The sequence below is a fragment of the Chenopodium quinoa genome, unplaced genomic scaffold, assembly GCF_001683475.1.
Source record: "Chenopodium quinoa cultivar QQ74 unplaced genomic scaffold, ASM168347v1, whole genome shotgun sequence".
NCBI lineage: Eukaryota > Viridiplantae > Streptophyta > Magnoliopsida > Caryophyllales > Amaranthaceae > Chenopodium > Chenopodium quinoa.
The window spans coordinates 739,439-757,874 of record NW_018743204.1 but is presented as its reverse complement, the minus strand read 5'-3'; the positions used below and the strand labels follow the sequence as shown (position 1 = coordinate 757,874).

The 18,436-nt window shown below is 36.2% G+C and overlaps 2 protein-coding genes across 2 annotated transcripts; both read left to right on the top strand.

The window, feature by feature from the left end:
• Window positions 1–11,846: 11,846 nt before the first annotated feature.
• LOC110733949 lies at window positions 11,847–14,561 on the top strand. Its single transcript, XM_021914016.1, has 2 exons — window positions 11,847–11,978; window positions 14,136–14,561. The coding sequence occupies exons 1-2, from the start codon at window positions 11,847–11,849 to the stop codon at window positions 14,559–14,561; spliced, it is 558 nt and encodes a 185-aa protein (XP_021769708.1).
• Window positions 14,562–16,740: 2,179 nt separating this feature from the next.
• LOC110733948 lies at window positions 16,741–17,436 on the top strand. The gene has a single exon (XM_021914015.1). The coding sequence runs from the start codon at window positions 16,741–16,743 to the stop codon at window positions 17,434–17,436; it is 696 nt and encodes a 231-aa protein (XP_021769707.1).
• Window positions 17,437–18,436: the final 1,000 nt, after the last annotated feature.

Sequence of the window (18,436 nt, the reverse complement as noted above, 5' to 3'; positions counted from 1 at the left end):
TATTTTAAGTTGTAAAGTAAATTCTTCATTTTTTTTATAATAAAATGCATAGTATATTGTGTCAGAAACCAACTAATAAAACCCAAATTTTATGAAAAATAAACTATCTAATAATGAAAAAAACAAATACTTATATGTGGCTTGCCACACCGTGTGACCAACCATCATATGAGTTACTTTGTTAGTATAATAGGGATAACTTGAACATTGTTTAAGGGGTTACTTTATCAGTGATAATATATATATGATTATTCACTCAGTGTTATAGGGGTTACTCAGTCAGTATTAAGGGGTTAGTAGGTCAATGTTATAAGGGTTACTTTGTTCTTTTAAAGTGGTCACTCAGTGTGGCTAGTCACACACAAGACGGGCTATAAATAAATGTTGTAACAGTGAAATTCAGTAGAGTTAGCATTTTACAACACCTTACCTTTTTATTAGGTAGTTTCTACCTAATTAAAAAGGTAAGATGTTGTAAAATGCTACCTCTATCGAATTTCACTGTTACCCACCTCAAAACACCACCGAAACTACAGTTTTCATCCATAAAACCAACACAACCTGCTTGAAATTGTCTCTACCCTACCACGCCGAAACTGTAACACCCTAGAAATTCCTTTCCTTTAAAATACCTGTTTTTCCTTTTTTAAAATACGAAATAGGATAATCTAAGACATTACCGCCACCGTGAAAACGGCTAAGAAAATTATAAAAGACACACAGCGGAAGACTAACATTAAAACCATTCAAAACAAGTCAACTAAACAGTCAAACCAAACAGAAGGAAAGTCAAACCAAAGTTAAATAAAGTCGAACAAAGTCAACCTACAACTTGGAACCATCGTAGGCCCTTAAAACCAAACAACAATGAAAACCTTTACGTTAGTCTCATGAGCATGATAAAATAAATATTATTCAAAGCAGATAAAACACATCATATTCCTATGGAAACTAAGCATGACTCGCTCTTCACCCATGCCCACCATGAAAATGCTTCATCACCTGAAAAACTTCTCCTTACTTGTCTCCACTACTCGCCATTAGAAATGGGTCGTCGTAGGGACAAGGTAAAGACAAGGCCAAAGAAACATACAACACACAATCAACAATGCTGAGTACATAAGCATAATAAAAAACACTATCATGCTTTCATCCTATCATCACACAACTTACCTTGTTGCACCTGTAAACAAGCATACAAGACATTCAACACTTAACTAGACAAATACCAATGTCCATTTAATTTGATTACGTATCGAACAGGTATCCAACCAAATCCCTGCCCCAAATAAATTGAGGTAAACTATACCGGGATCGGAGCTAACCGGGTAGGCAAATGCCACATGAAGTACTGGACGTCCGGCGCATAAAATAAATAAAAAGGAAAATACAGCGTCCGGTACTCCCAGTAGAAGTTATGGTCAAATATAAAGTCGCATAACTCCCCCCATATGTTCATACTCGAGGTATATATGTTCCAAGAGTTTTGGTGCATAATCTCTTTCACTTTACGATATTTACATATTATTAGACTTGGTGATGACTCCCTACCATAACACAATCCAACACTATAATCATTCAAGCAACCAAACATACCAATTTAATTTCTTGAATAATTAGTGACCACATAACTTTTAATAGTTGAACCCTTTTTAATCTACCTCGATGTCAAAGACACCTTAAACGCATAATGGGCCACAAATCCTATCCCTCGGTGTTAGAAACACCTTAAGTGCACATAGGCACCGTAATATAATTTATTCCTGTGTACTAAGACACTTGATTGCTCAATTCCCATGCTTAAAGCATCAATAAAAATTATATGAACCATAATAAAATTCCTTTTTAATATTCCAAACCAAAATAAACACTTAATTTAATTAAACATACTCTCAATCATGCCAACAATAAAGGTGTGGTTCATATTCAACATGCCAACATAATTAATTTCAACCATCGCTTCACCACAAATAATTCATACTTCATAATTCATTCACCAACATCAATCCACGCAACAATTCCAATCAATACCTATTATGTTATTACCTTGGAATTAATTTATCAAAGCCTAGCATGCTTCTACATATTCAAATAATTACCAAACTTACCTTGAATATGATCTCAAAATCGCCACGGCTAAATAAAATCACTCACTTGGAAATCTCCTACTATCCAAAATTACAAAGAGGCATTAATACCTATTCAATATTAATTTCAAGCAATATATACACTCTTTAAATCACTCATAAACCCTCTAAAATAAGCTGAAATATAATTTAAAACCCTTACTTTTATTCCCAATTAATGGGTAATTAAAAATCCTTTTAAGAAACTTAATTGTAGCTTATATACAAACATTCCAGCTTTATTAAATCATCTATAATTGTTGTAATTATGTTTTAAAACACCTAATTCAAAAATTTAAATCACCCATAAATAATTTCCATCCACATACATCAATTTAGAAACTTAGAGTTTTCAATTTAGGGCTTTTTAATTCAAAACCAAATCCGAAAATTTATATACAAAATACTTATCATCCAACATCATAAAAATCATCACACAACCCAAAGAACAGTTAATTAAAGGCTAGTTTAAGATTTAAAACAAAAGATTTTTTTTTTATTCGAACACTAACAGCCACGACACCACAGTAGGGTTGCTGCCGCGCGCCCGCTGGTGGTGCCGCTGCTATCGCCGGCGTTCGCTGGTGGTTGCGGCGGTGGCCGGCGGCGTGTGGTGGTGGCCGGCTTGTGGTGTGAAAAAAATAAGGGGAAGGGGAAAAATAAGAGAAAAAGAGAGAAAATAAGATGAGAGAGAGATAGAGTTACCTTTGGGTATTCCTTACCTTGGGCAAGGTTCAATTTGCCCATGTGATGGGTATTTATACCCCCTCTCTAGACCCTCCAACTTAAATTCCCCTTTCTACCTTTAATGATCCCTGTTTTTTTATTCAAACTAGTATCTTGAGTTTCCTGAAATACTATTGACTTTAAAATTTCCTTTTATAAAATAATATGCCTTAAAATTTCCAAATCATGAAATAAAATATTTTCAAGATTGTTAAATAATTAAAAAAAATTAACTTTAAATTAAAATAATTCTTTTAAAATTAATGAAACACCATAAATAACTCATTTCGAATTATTTAAATACTTTATGAAATACCAATTTAAATTATAATACGTATAAAAATACGGGGTATTACAGGAACTATTTTCCAACCCTAAAACCACAACCTCTAATCCCAAAACCCCAACATCTCGAAGCACAAAATTACCATCATCGACTCGAAATATCCTCAAATCATCCCCAAAACAACCTTATTACCACGTTGAAAACCAAACCCCGCAGTGATTTCACGGTTGTTTAAGGTGGGTCAATGTCATAAAATTAGGTCAATGGTGAAAATTCGGCCAAAGATAGTATATATCTCACAACATTGTACCTTTTATTAGGCACTTTTTACAACATTTTCTTTGAAGGGTTTTTTACCAAAAAAATAAATTATTAGGTTGTTTCTCACAAAATTTAGATTTGTTAGGTAGTTTCTGACAAAACATCCTATATTTTATTTCAACTTAACATATTTTGTCTAATAATGCAGTTTGTTTTTCCAATGTTTGGTAGTTAGTTTCATCAAGGAAAAAAAAAAAGATTGCAAAAGAATGATATATATTATATTAGAAATATATAGTATATATCATTTTTCTAATCAAAACATTAAACATCCCATGACTGTGAATTATTTTAAAGAACATAAATTAAACATGATGTTTAATATCGAAAGTAAAACCATATACTATATGATATACGCAATTATATCTTTAATATCTTATATAATGCACGGTATATTTTAGAATAAAATGTAAAGATATATATATTGAACATTATATGGATCTAGATCCATATATAATTTAAGAGTAAGTTAGACCTCGTTCACTTTACCTTATTTTTGCTGAACTGAAATTATTTTTACTGAACTGAAATTATTTTTGCTAAAGTTAAATTATTTTTACTCAAGCGAAATTAATTTTACTGAACTGAAATTAATTTTGTTGGACTGAAATTATTTTTACTGATTTTTTATTATAATTCTTCTTTAAAGTTACTGAATTTTACTGAATTGAACTTATTTTTACTGAACGGAACTTATTTTTGCTGAATAGAAATTATTTTTACTGAACTGAACTTATTTTAACTGAACTGAAATTATTTTAACTTAATATTATTTTTTTAAGGTTAAGTGAACATGGTCTTAATGAGGTTTCTCCAAAACCTAAATCCTCAACTGTGCACTCCCTTTTTCTCTCTTATTTATTTATTTATTCTTTTTATTTTTAACACTATCCTCCAAATAACTTAGCTTCAACCTTTTTTTAAAATAAAATAAAAAAATAAATAAATATCCAAATAACTTCCACTTCTGCTATTTTTATTTTTTTTTTCGTAATTTGCTTTTAGAAACCCCAAAATTATGCATAACACATCAAAATCAATCTTTAAATTATGTGTACTTCATTCACCATAAGATCCACTATTTTCCTTAAAAAAATAACAATTTTTTCCTTATATATATTTTTTTGAAACAAATCAATTCATTAATAAAAAGCCATCCACCATCTACAAATGAAATCTAAATTAACAAATACATAAAATTGAATCAAACTAGGGTTTCCTTCATCAAAGCTACGATCATTGAAAAAATTTTACACTATGGTACATCTCTCGCATACATCGCTGGAATATAGAGCCTTTTCGGATAGACGGTCTAACGATTTGTTGTAGCCGTAAGGATGATTTTCATCTTATTCGCTTAAACGCATTCGAAAACTTGACAACCGCTGCAATCCCGAACAAATCTTTACCAACGAACTGACAATAGGGCAAAAGATGATTACCTTTTTGATAAACCTTAACACACAAACAAACCCTAAACATAAACAAACAACTAAACTAACAAAAACTAACAACTCCACCATAGGGAGATGGTCGAATATCTTTTTTTTTTATATATATATATATATATTTAATCACTCAATTGTTTAAAAAAATATTTAATCACCCAATAACCACCTTTTTATTAATTCGATAATTATCAAAATCAAAATTGTACATTTTCTGTCTGCTGGCCACACTGTTTGACCGACTGACACACACAAAAATCTAATCAGGTAACCCTTGTCGGAGTAACCTTTGACCGAGTAACCCATGCCCGACTGAGTAACCCTTGACTAGGCAACTCTTGACTGAGTAACCCATGACTGACCGAATATCCCCTGACTGATTAACCCCTAATTCACTTAGTAACCCCTAACTGACTGAATAACCCCTGATCGAGTAACCCTTGACCAACTAAGTAACCCCTAAACAAATAACCCGGCTACACGGTGTGACCAGTCACATGAAACTTTGTGAAACAAAAAATATATACATATCATGTTTTCTACCCAGCCCAATAATTTCTTTTTTTTTTTTTTGTAATTTTTTCAAGGAATTCCGACATTTCACTTTGTGTTATTGTTTTCCTACGCGTATAATATAATCCGTGCATTAGCATAGGCATGCACATCGATTGATATTTCAAAAAAATGTTTAATAACTACCTTATTATTAATTTAATAATCATTCTGTAAAATATAATATCTCGTGCAATGCACGGGTACACTCTAATGATTAGAAAAATGCACGGGTATCAATATATATATTATATTGCATTTTGCATTTTGCTGTGTACACAAATGCAAAATGCAATATAACATATTATATTGTTTTCTTCTAGAGTGTACTTGTGCATTATATTTATAGTTTACCCGTGCAAAATCAATAATCATCAACACAAAAAAAATATTGTAATATCTACGGGATATGCACGGGTATCAACTGTGTTTCAACTTAACATATTTGTGTACCCGTACAATGCACGGGATATATTTTTATCTTAACCTTATAATTTAAGATCATCTATATGTTGTGCAACACATAAATTGTTGTTTACATATCTAAAATACATTGTTTACTCTGTAAAATATTAAACACTGAACAACATCTAACAACAAAAAGATATATTATATATTTTTTCTTATATTATTATATGTTTAATATTTTTCTAATATAATATATATCCCGTGCATTTTCTGAAAAAAATAGCGAAAAAATGATCGTATAGAGCATGCAGTACATATATTATATTAGTATGAGACCAGCAATTAAATTCTTTGTAATCTTTTTTTTTTTTTTTTTTTTTTGTTTTTTTTGATTTTTAGTATAATGACTAAAATATATTGTATAAAACATTTAGAAAAAAATGTGGTAAATCTTTTAATAATAGAGGATATAATGAAGATTAATATTTTACAAATGATTTTTTTTATAACTACCATTTTTAAGCCAGTAAATATTCCTCAACATCATATAATTATAGGGAATCTGATTTCTTAATGTGTGGTCATTCATTGGCACACATTAGAAAGTTCAAGAGAAAAAAACAATTCTCTCTAATGTCTACCTTCCTGCAACCCCCAAATCCCCCATAAACGACTGACCAACAAGCCAGATCAAACAAAAAGCCTAAACGGAAAATCACCCATCTGATTTTTGGGAAAGAATCTGGACCTGGGGAAAATCCCATGGAGATAGATAGGGCTGAACAGGGGGACTTGATACCCCCGATTAACGGTGAAGCCACTAAGGGCAATAACCCCCCCTACCTTGCTGAATGGAACTCAACACAAATCTTTTCGGGATTTAATAAGAGATACCCAATTAACAAATCAAGATGCTGCTGTGAATCACTTTGATCTGGAAGAAGACTTGGATGTCTCTGATGATGATGAAGCACCGTCTGATATGGTTGATAGTGAAAGGTGTCCGGTCATCTTGCTGACTAAGGAGGAAAAGAAGAAAGCCATGCGCAAACCATGGAGGCATACCTTAATCATTGGAATGCTTGATGGTAGCCTTGGTTATATGGGTCTAATTAAACGCCTAAAGAAAAAGTGGCAACATAAGGGGGAGATGAATCTTACTGATATTGAGGGTAAGTACTTTATAGCAAGATTTAATAATGTTGATGATTATAACTTTGTGCTCACTTAGGGTCCATGGCTAATTGATGATAAGTATCTCACAATTAGAAAATGGACACCGAATTTTATCCCAGAGGAGGCCGGAAGAAGTAGATGATTTCGGTTCTTAGATGCTTGTTAAAAAACTTGTTCGAAAGAAATACACCAAACCAGAAAGCTCGGCTCCGGTGAACGGAAAGATTGACGGTAGTAGTTTGAAAAAGGATACTCAAAATCAAGGCCAATGTCAATCCGAATCAGGAAGGAAATTCTGAGGCGATCAATCAGGAAAAGACCTCTTTGAGTCAATCACACCAAGGTGAAAAAGATATGGTATTCAACATCCTCTCTTTGCTACAATTAGTCTAGGAGATAATTCCCAAAATATTGCTAATCCTTTATCAAATAATATTCCTTTTTGCTATGGGAAAAGATAATCATGGAAAAAAGATTTGGACTCCTACTAAAAATAAGTCTAAAGTTGCTCAAGATAGACTTCACTCCTTGGCCAAGAGTTCGGTATTACCCCTAGCCCCTATCACAAACCTAGAAGCCACGAGGAAAATTATTAAAGAGAACCCAAATACTGGAAAAGAAAATAATTTAAGCAGCCAAAGTGAAGAATCGAATCAGGAAGTAACAGAAGCTAGTTAAAGAAGCCAAGAAATTGTGCCCTTAACTGAGAGTATTAATGAACAATTACATATTTCCCCCACCTTCGAATGTAATTCTCTTAGAGATCCCCCCCAATGAAGATACTATGTGTTGGACAACCAATGGAGTCCCCATACATGGGCATTGCGAACCCCCTGACTCACATAATGGAGGTCTACATGGACTCTTGGGTGGAACCGATTCCGGAACCCATGGAATTGGTGGTCACCCTACAAATTCGTAGTGAGATTAATCAGTTAATCCGTTTGTTATCTGATGCTTATTTAAGTTCCATTGCTTCTATTCCAGTTTCCATGGGAGATACAATTCCGAACTTAGCCCCCAATTCCACTCCGATTTCTTGCATGGTTTGGAAGGTGCAAGGAGCGGGGAATCGAGCGTTTGTTACAGCTTTAAAAGAAATCATTCGAGTAAATAAGCCTTGTGTACTTGCCTTAGTTGAAACTCATATGGGGGGTCAACAAGCTGAGAATATTGCTAAAGTTATCAAGTACCAAGGTCATACTAGGGTCGATGCCCAAGGTTTTAGTGGTGGTATTTGGATTTTTTGGAGAGCTGATCTTGTAACAGTTGAGCCAATTATCAAGCATGGCCAGCATATTTCCATTGAAATTAAAAGAGTTGGTGAAACTCCCTGGTATTTCTCAGCAGTCTATGCTAGCCCTGACTCGACAAAAAGATCAGATTTATGGCGTGAACTCAAGGAATTTGCCTCTTCGCATAACAAACCTTGGCTTCTTGTTGGTGATTTCAACGACACTGGGAAAGCAGCTCAAGTTGTGCTGAGACTTCGAGGAGGTCTGCGAGATTTAACGAATTGGTTGAGGATATGAGTCTCCTAGAAGTTGAATTTAGCGGCCCCTCGCATACTTGGGCTAGAGGTAACAGTACCTATACGAGAACTATTGCAAGACTTGATCGTGCATTATGTAATGGTGATTGGAGTCTTAGATTTGCAAATGCAGCTTCTAAAATCCTCCCAGTTGTTCAATCGGATCACTACCCAATTTTAATATCTCCTAATGGCTTTGCCCCGATCGTCTCTGTGAACAAACCTTTCAGATTCCAAGCAGCTTGGATGACCCATGAGAAGTTTTGATCTTATATTCAAGATAAGTGGGATAAACAAGCCCCTTTAATTCCTCACTTGGACAAAATTGCGAGTGATCTCCAGGAATGGAACAAATCTGTCTTCCATAATATTTAAAAAAAAAAAAAAGAAATCTTATGGCATGAATAGAAGGTGTTCAAAAGGCCCTATCCCAGCAAGAATCAAGAGAATTAATTAAGTTAGAAGCAAAACTACATCTTGAATTGGATGAAGTGCTTGAACAGGAAGAGCTCTTGTGGTACCAAAAAGCAAGAATTGAGTGGATAAGGGATGGAGACAGGAATACTACTTTCTTTCACCTAAGCACTATTGCGCGTAGATGGATCGGAGAAATAAAGTTACAGCAATTAGAGAAGGTGTTGATGGAGAATGGCTTCACGATAAAGAGGCAGTGCAAGAGCATTTTGTACGGTACTTCCAGCAGCTCTTCACGCAAGATGAAGAGGCTATTCAGGCTGACCTACCATCTGATTTTTTCCCTGAGTTCACTTCTAGAGACTGGGAGTTCCTATCTCGCCCTTTTCCTAAATGTGAAATCGATAAGGTAGTTCAAGATATGGGTGCTCTAAAAGCCCCTGGACCTGACGGTTTCCAGGCTCTTTTCTACCAAAAACACTGGGACCTAGTGGCTGAAAATGTCTATAAGGTGGCCTTGGACGTTCTAGAAGGGAAGGGGATGCCAGAAAAATTGAATGACACCTTTTTAGTGCTTATACCAAAGGTGGACTCTCCGAAATTGACCTCGCAATTTAGGCCGATCAGCCTCCGTAATGTAGCTTACAAGTTCATAACTAAGGCTATAGTCAACCATATAAAACCAATGATGCCCCATCTTACTTCCTATAACCAAACTAGCTTTGTTCCAGGAAGGCAGATAATTGGCAACATAGTAATTGTGCAAGAGGTCCTTCACACCATGAAAAACAAATCGGGATAGGTGGGCTTTATGGCTATCAAAATCAATTTTGAAAAAGCATATGACCGTCTTTGCTGGGATTTCATCCGTGACACTTTACTTGAAATCAGATTTCCCCCTGTTCTCATTGAAGTTATTATGGAATGTATTACTACATCCTCAATGCGAGTTTTATGGAATGGTGATCCAACAAGAGAGTTCAAACCGGAAAGAGGCATTCGTCAAGGTGACCCTTTATCACCCTATATTTTTGCTCTGTGTATGGAGCGTCTTAACCAAATAATAGAGGAGTCCATTATTAGAAATAAATGAAAACCGATTTATGCAAACCCAAATGGTCCAAAACTGTCCAACTTGTGTTTTGCTGATGATATTGTCCTTTTTGCGGAAGCCTCGGTTGAGCAAGCTAGCATTATACATGAGTGTTTGGCTCGATTTTGTGGTGCCTCTGGCCAGAGGATAAGCTACGGTAAATCACGTACATTCTTCTCAAATAACATGCTCCCTGAAGACAAAAACAGGGTGAGCACAGCCTTGGGAATTGTCGAAACTGAGGACTTTGGAACTTACCTTGGTATGCCAACGCTCACTAGTAGGGTAACGAGGAATACTTTTGCCTTTCTTTGTGAAAGGATTAATAGGAGACTATCAGACTGGAAATCAAAGTTCCTTTCTCTTGCGGGTCGAATCACACTAGCAAAATCAACCTTAAACACCATGAGCTCTTATGTAATGCAGACTGCAAAAATTCCTAGGGGTATTTGTGAAGATGTAGATAAAAGAACGAGACGATTTATTTGGGGTGGAAGTGAGGAAAATCGCAGGGTACATCTCTTATCTTGGGAGAAGCTACAATTACCCAAGGAGCAAGGAGGCCTAGGAATTCGATCATCGAGGAACATTAACTTTGCATTTTTAACTAAGTTGGGGTGGAGAGTCCTTACTGAGCCTCACTCTTTATGGTCCACAGTGTTGCGTGCTAAATATTGTAAGGGTAGGTGTGATCTAGATATGTTTGAAACAAAATAAAAAATGTCTAACGTTTGGAAAGGAATAACAGAAAATGATGTGCACATGCATGAAGGGGCGAGAATTTCTGTGAACAATGGAGTTAATATTCTTTTCTGGGATCACAAGTGGGTGGGTGACCATACCTTAAGAAGTCTTGTTATTGGAGAAATTCCTCCTGATATAGAGGGTGCTACGGTGAATGAGATGTGGGACAACGAGCTTGGCTGGAAGTGGGAAAACTTTGCGGATTTACTACCTGGTGATACACTTCAAAGGATTGAAGCTTACACTATTCAGCTGGATTCTAGTGTAGGTGACCTCTTTTACTGGGGTGGTTCAGCTAAGGGAAGATTTACCATCAAATCAGCCATGAGAATTATTAAGAAGGATGACGAAGTAATAGATGATGGAAGTTGGGAGCTTGCCTGGAAACTTAGGGTGGCCCAAAGAATAAGGGTCTTTATTTGGTTGGTGCTTCATGACTGTATCATGTCTAATGTTAACAGGTTCAAGAGGAACCTTACAGATGATCCTAGATGTACGATCTGCCATAGCCAGGATGATACTATTCTTCACCTCCTCCGTGATTGTACTATGGCTAGGGATATATGGAAACAAGTAGGGGGTCCTGCTAGTATTAGAAGCTTCCGTGAGGGAAACTTGCAACAATGGGTGGTTCGTAACATAAAAATTCAGGTTAGAAACGATTACTCTCCTGAGATTTGGCCTACCTATTTTGCTACTGGATGCTGGTGGATTTGGAGATGGCGAAACAACATTGTGTTTCTCAAAAGCAATGACAATCCTATAGATGTTAGTCAGTTTTTAATTGCTAGATTTGAAGAAGCATGGCGTGTGCTAGGGGATGGGGGAAACAATGATGGATCCTTACCAAGAAGAAGAAGTGAAAGGCTTATTAAGTGGCTTGGACCCCTTCAAGGATGGCTAGCTATAAATACAGATGGTGCTGCAAAGGGTTCCCCTGGACCAGCTAGTGGGGGTGGGGTGCTGTATAGGGAGGCTGCTTTATGCATTTTCCCTCAAGCTTGGGATGTGTAATGCTTTCATGGCAGAAGCTCGTGCAGTAGAGTATGGGCTGGAGTTGGCTGCTAGACTTAACCCCTTGAAGATTCAATTACAAATTGACAACCAGGCATTAGTTCACGCTCTAAATGGTGCAAGTAATTACATATCAGAGGTGATTGTGTGCATGTTCTAAATAGATGCAAAGTGTTGCTAGAGGATACGAAATGGGAAGTGGAAGTTCATCATATTTATCGAGAAGCAAACAGGGCTGCAGACTGACTAGCAAATCAAGGTGTTTTTCAGAACAACAAGATCAAGTTAATTCAAGTCCCCCCATTACCGTTGGGTCGAATTTTGTATGATGATATTGTGGGGGTGGCATTGCCACGTCTAGTTCCGCATTAGTTTTTTTCCTCGGGGCCTAGCCCCTCGTTTGCACCAAAAAAAAAAAAACATTAGAAAGTTCAAAGTTTGATAATTTTAAACAATAAAGATTTAAATGATTTTAAATGATTTTAAATTCTTAAGTTTATCGAAAGTAAAACCATATATATGATATACTTTGTTCACTATTGTCATTATTGTGTTATCACTTATCTCGCTAAGCTCAACTTTTTGCTAACATTGGTTAATTTAATATCTTAATTGCATATATTATATATAGATGATCTAGTCTAGTCCCTTGTGATCATTTTCCCTTTAGGATTTGTCTACCAAGGCTAGTGCAGATTGTCGTCTTTACATTTGAAGCACTTATGATTGCCGCATAAATACTATAGAAGAGTTCTATACTCTACGGTTGCACCCTTAGTTATGTATACTTTCCTATTTCAAATAATTAATTGGCACATACCAGAAATTAATCTTGATTTTTATTTTTCCTTTTTTACAACTAATTAAAAGGATTACTTTTGATAAAAGAAATACTTCGTATATATATATATATTAATAGGATAAAAATTAAAAGCGGTAACATGTTTGTATAACTGTGTTTTATTAATTAGGAGGCATAGTTATATTAATTTTGTGAATTAGTAGGAGTAGTAATTAATACTCCGTATCAAAATATCCAATTTTAATTTCTGACTAATAAAATATAATTTTTATTTACATTTTCCCCCAAACAAAAAATGGTTGTCACTTGTGTATCCATAGTAAACTTTTCCCATATTTTTGTTTTATAATATTTATTTTATTTTTTTTATTTATATATTTATTTATTTTTTTTTGGTTAAAAGGCTTCACAATAGGAATATAAGATAGGATTTTGTACTCCAAAAAACAAATCAATAGGATTATATTGTTTAACATGTCCATATATATATTTAAATAGGATATTTTTGACAACCAATTAAAAGGAGTATAAGATTGTTTTTTTTTTGATAAAAATTAATAAATATTTTATTGGAAGCTAAATTTTATTAAGTTAATCGAAAATTTAAAATTTATAATATTTTAACCCTTAAAAAAATCTATCGATTTTGTGATGTGAGTCGTATATATATTTGACTACTGGCGAGGCATTGACTACACGACTAAATTGAAACCCTAACTGACCACGATGCCCACGCGCAAAAATGGGAAGAAGCATGAATATAGCGGCTCCACAGACAAATTAAGCTCCCTTCCTGATACTCTTCTGATCAGCATACTATCTCTTCTGTCACTCGATTATTCCCTCAAGTTTGCGGCTGCCACCTTCGTGTTATCCCACCGTTGGTACTACCTTTGGACCCAAATCACCCACGCTTATATTCTACCATGGAACATCCGCCTCAATAATTTCCAGTATTTCAAGAACAACGTCAATCACATCCTCTTTAAGCTCGCCTCCTCAAAATCGATAACTTTATCCTTCATTTCCCTCACCCAAACTGTAAGTTACCCGATCAAGTATATCTCAACGAGGTAAATGATTTCCTTGCCTCTTTTGTCCCCTGGCTGTTAAGGATTGAAGCTTATCAATCTCCTTAATTGTAGGAACTCACGAAGCCAAGGTGTTGTTATTAGCCTAAGATAATTACTGATATTGTTGGCACAAGATAATTTTTGTAAATATCTTTATTTCTTGTACTTATCTTTTGCTCTTGTACTTCTATTTACACCATTGTACAATACTTTTGAAAATCATCAATGAAAATATTCAATTACCTTTCTCTACATGGTATCAGATTTCCCTTGATCCTTCCCTCGTCTCGACTTTTCCATGGCTACCACCCTTGAATCCTCTTACTCCTACCTATCCAACTTTCCTGTCTCCTCAAAACCTCTCGTTGTCATCAACATGCACAACGTCATCAAGCTTACTCCCCGAAACTACCTCTCCTAGAAGCTTCAAGTTGAAGCCCTACTTGTTGGTCATGACCTTTTTGTCTATGCTGATGGTAGCAACCCATGTCCCCCTCCTGTCATCACCATCGATGGCACTGAACTCCCAAACCCCGAGTACACGTTTTGGACTCGTCAAGACCGTCTCTTATTTGGTGCTCTCATTGGTGCCATCTCCCAAAACCTAGTCCCTCTAATATCCCAAGCCAAGACCTCCGCCCAATTATGGGAAAAATTTCACAGCACCTACGCCCTTCCATCTCGTGGCCACATAAAGCAACTTAAAGACAAGTTCAACCGAATTGTTAAGGGACCTTCTTCTATCACTGACTATATGAGACAGTTGAAGGAGTGCTCTGACCATCTTGTCGTACTTGGCAAACCTATTGACCATGAAGACCTCATAGACAAGGTGCTTGCTGGCTAGGATGACTCGTACAAGTCAGTCATAGACTATGTGAATGGAAGGGACACTCCCATCTCATTCAAAGAGTTGCATGAGAAACTAATCAATAAAGAACTTTCCCTACACCAAGCCCATTCAAGCAACGAACCTTCCCTCCCAGCCACGGCCTTCCCTGCTTTCACCAAGTCTACTCCTCGTGCTTCACCAAACCAGGTCACAAAAGGATTGCTTCCTACTCCCTCCTCTCGCCCTTCCAAACCCTCTAAACCTTTTCTTGGCAAGTGTCAATGGTGTCGTGAACAAGGCCACGTTGTTGCACACTGTCCTTTGTTCACCAAGCAATTCCCTACAGTCTCCCCTCCCCCTCCACGTTTTTCTTCCTCTTCCCAACCCAATCCCTCCTTTAAACCGCAAGCACACACCTCTACATTGTCTACTGCTCACCCTCCCTCCAACCAATGGTTACTAGACAGTGGGGCGTCGCATCACGTTACAAATGACTTGAACAACCTAGCTCTTCATGCCCCCTATGACGGGACTGAAGAGTTGATAGTGGGTGATGGTAAGGGTCTATCCATTACTCACATTGGTTCTTGCTATTTCTCCTCTGTCAAACTCACAAATGTCTTAGTAGTTCCTAACATCACTAAAAATATAATTTCTCTTTCACAACTTTGTCTTGACAATAATATCTCTATATCTTTCTCATCAAACTCATTTTTCTTGAAGGACCTTTCAACGGCGAAAGTGCTATTTCAAGGGAAACCTAATCGTGACATCTATGAGCTCTCCTCTCATTTCCCGTCAGTCTACACAAGCACAATTTCCTCCATAGCTTGGCATCATCGTTTAGGTCATCCGTCTAAGAAAATTTTTAATCTTCTTGTTTCAGAAAATAAATTAAATTTATCCAATTTTTCTACTCTAGATTGTAATTCATGTGCTTGTAATAAAAAGCAACAAACTTCCTTTCTCTATCTCCTCTATTACTTCTAATGCTCCACTAGAATTCGTCTACACGGATTTGTGGACTTCGCCTGTTTACTCTCATGATAATTTCAAGTACTATCTAATCTTTGTTGATCACTATTCCAAATATATTTGGCTTTATACTTTAAATCAAAAGTCCGATACAAAAAATGTGTTTCTTCGCTTTAAAGCACTAGTCGAAAAATATTTCCAACTCCCCCTCAAAACTCTCTACTTTGACAATGGTGGAGAGTACCTCACCCTCCGTGATCTTCTTACCATCGATGGTGTCTCACAACTCACTACACCGCCACATACACCCGAACACAACGGTCTCTCTTCTTAGATATTTAGAGTGTTGATGGTTTGCGCGATCGCAACCATGAAAGAGCGCCGCGCAAGTTAGGCGCGGCCGCGCAGAGAGCACGCCGAAACCGCGCACCTCTCTGGAAATTGGCAAATTGGAAGGGTGAGATGGCGCGCCCGCGCGGCAGTTGGCGTACCCGCGCGTCCTGGTTGGCGCGCCCGCGCTGCTAGTCGCGCCTAAACCGCGCCCCTCACTGTCTTCCTTCAGAAATTTCGCAGTTTTCGTGAGGAGCGCCCGCTCCTCCTTGGGGTGCGCCCGCGCCACCTGGCAGTTGCGATTTTGTTTATTCTTTTAATTGCGAAATTAAAAGAAGAACGTAAGTTCTGGTTTTTTGCTCTCTGATTTTCCTCTCCAAGTTTTACTTTTCTTCACACTTTTCTCTAAGAAACTTGCAATCTCTTATAGAAATCTCTATCACTTAAGTTATTCTTTGAGAATTTGATCATCTTACTACAAATCTAAGTGCAAAGATTGTAGTGTTGTCTATTGTATCTCAAAGTGATTTTCTGGTTTCAACCCAAGCACCGTGGTGGGGTAAATAATCACTTTAGGAAAGTGTTTACACGCCTTAGACAAGTATCTGGTATTGAAGACTCACGTTGTCCATTGTATTCTCATGTTCTTGGTGATTTCATTGGCTTGGAGTAGAGGCAAGTTTTAGTATCTTTTACATTAGAGTTTTTCCTTGTAATTTTCTGATTACTTTGATATTTTGGTGCTTGGATTGTAATACTTTAACTAGTATTGATTATTGTATAATTTTATTGAATTATACACTACATAGGTTTTGTTCCACCAATTTTAAGTAATTCCTATTGTGTAGAATTGCTGAAAAGCTAACAATCAAAGTGATTATTTAGAATCATGTCTAAGGTGAAAGAACTTACCACTAATTTTGTCAAACTCAAGAAGTTTGATGGTGTGGAATTTCGACGTTGGAAGAAGAAAATGTATTTTCTTCTTACTTCGTTGAAGGTTGCCTATGTCATTAGTACTCCTACGCCTGTAGAACATGAGAATGAAACAATGGAAGATGTTCGTGAGAAATCAAATTTGGATAATGATGACTTTATTTGTCGGGGTCATATTCTCAATGGGATGGAGGACGACTTGTTTGATGTGTATCAACATGTTGAGTCTGCTAAAGAATTATGGGAGTCTTTGGAGAGCAAATATATGGCGGAGGATGCTTCGAGCAAGAAGTTCCTTGTAAGTAATTTCAATAATTTTAAGTTTGTTGATAGTAGGTCCATCATGGATCAATTTCATGAGATACAACGTATTTATGGTAATTTGAAACAACATGGAATTAATGTTGATGAACTATTTGTTGTTTCAAGTATCATTGATAAGCTACCTACTAGTTTGAAAGATGTTAAACATGAACTAAAACATAAAAGGAAGACATATCTTTGTCTGATTTGGCTACCCATCTTCAAGTTGAAGAAGGGATTAGGGCCATGGAGAATGCTAAGGATGGGAATCCTAGAACTTCCACCATTAATGTGGTGGAAGAGGGTAAATCTAGTGCTTCAACTAGTGGAAAAAGGAAGAATGTGAATTCTTCCAAAGGAAAGTCCAAGAAAAAGAAGGACAACAACAAGTTTGCTTGTTGGGAATGCGGTAAAACTGGACACCGCAAGAAGGACTGCTACATTTTCAAGAAGAAAATGGAGAAATCCAAGGAGGGCCATGCTTCTAGTAGCAAGGACCCAACTCTCAAAGGTAATCCTTTACATGAGGTTGAGTTTAATTCCGGTATGGATTTAAATGCAACAGATCCTAACATTTTTATGGTACAGGATGATGACTCATGGTGGATGGATTCAGGGGCTTCAAGGCATGTATGCAAGGTGAATCATTGGTTCAAAACCTTTCACAAGGTTGTTGTTGAAGAGCTCTATATGGGGAACAACTCTTCCATCATGGTCCAAGGAAGAGGACAAGTTGAGCTAATGTTCAGTTCGGGCAATGGTATCATTCTTAGGGATGTACTATATGCTTCGGATATCTCTAGATATCTTGTATCAAGCCCTACCCTGAATCGACTTGGATATAAACTAGTATTTGAAGCAGATAGATGTATTATTACTAGAGGTAGCACTTTTGTTGGACGTTGTTATTTAACTCATGGATTGTTTAAACTCTCGTTAAGAGAGAAGTTTGTAATGATGGATGATGTTTGTTTTAATGTTGATAATGACAATGGTGTGAATTTGTTTTATTTATGGCATTCTAGATTAGGTCATGTTAATTTCAATAAGTTGAATTTCATGTCTAAACTAGAGTTAATTTCACCTTGTGATATTTCTTCTAATAAATGTTCTACTTGTATGTTGAACAAGATCTCTAGAACTCCTTTTAAGAGAGTTGAGAGAAGTTCTAATATTTTAGAACTGATCCATAGTGACTTGTGTGATTTTCATAGTACTCCTTCTTTGGGGAAAAAAAGATACATGATTACTTTTATAGATGATTTTTATAGGTTTTGTTATGTTTATCTTTTGCATTCCAAAGATGAAGCTTTGACAAAGTTTGATATTTATATAAAGGAGAAGTA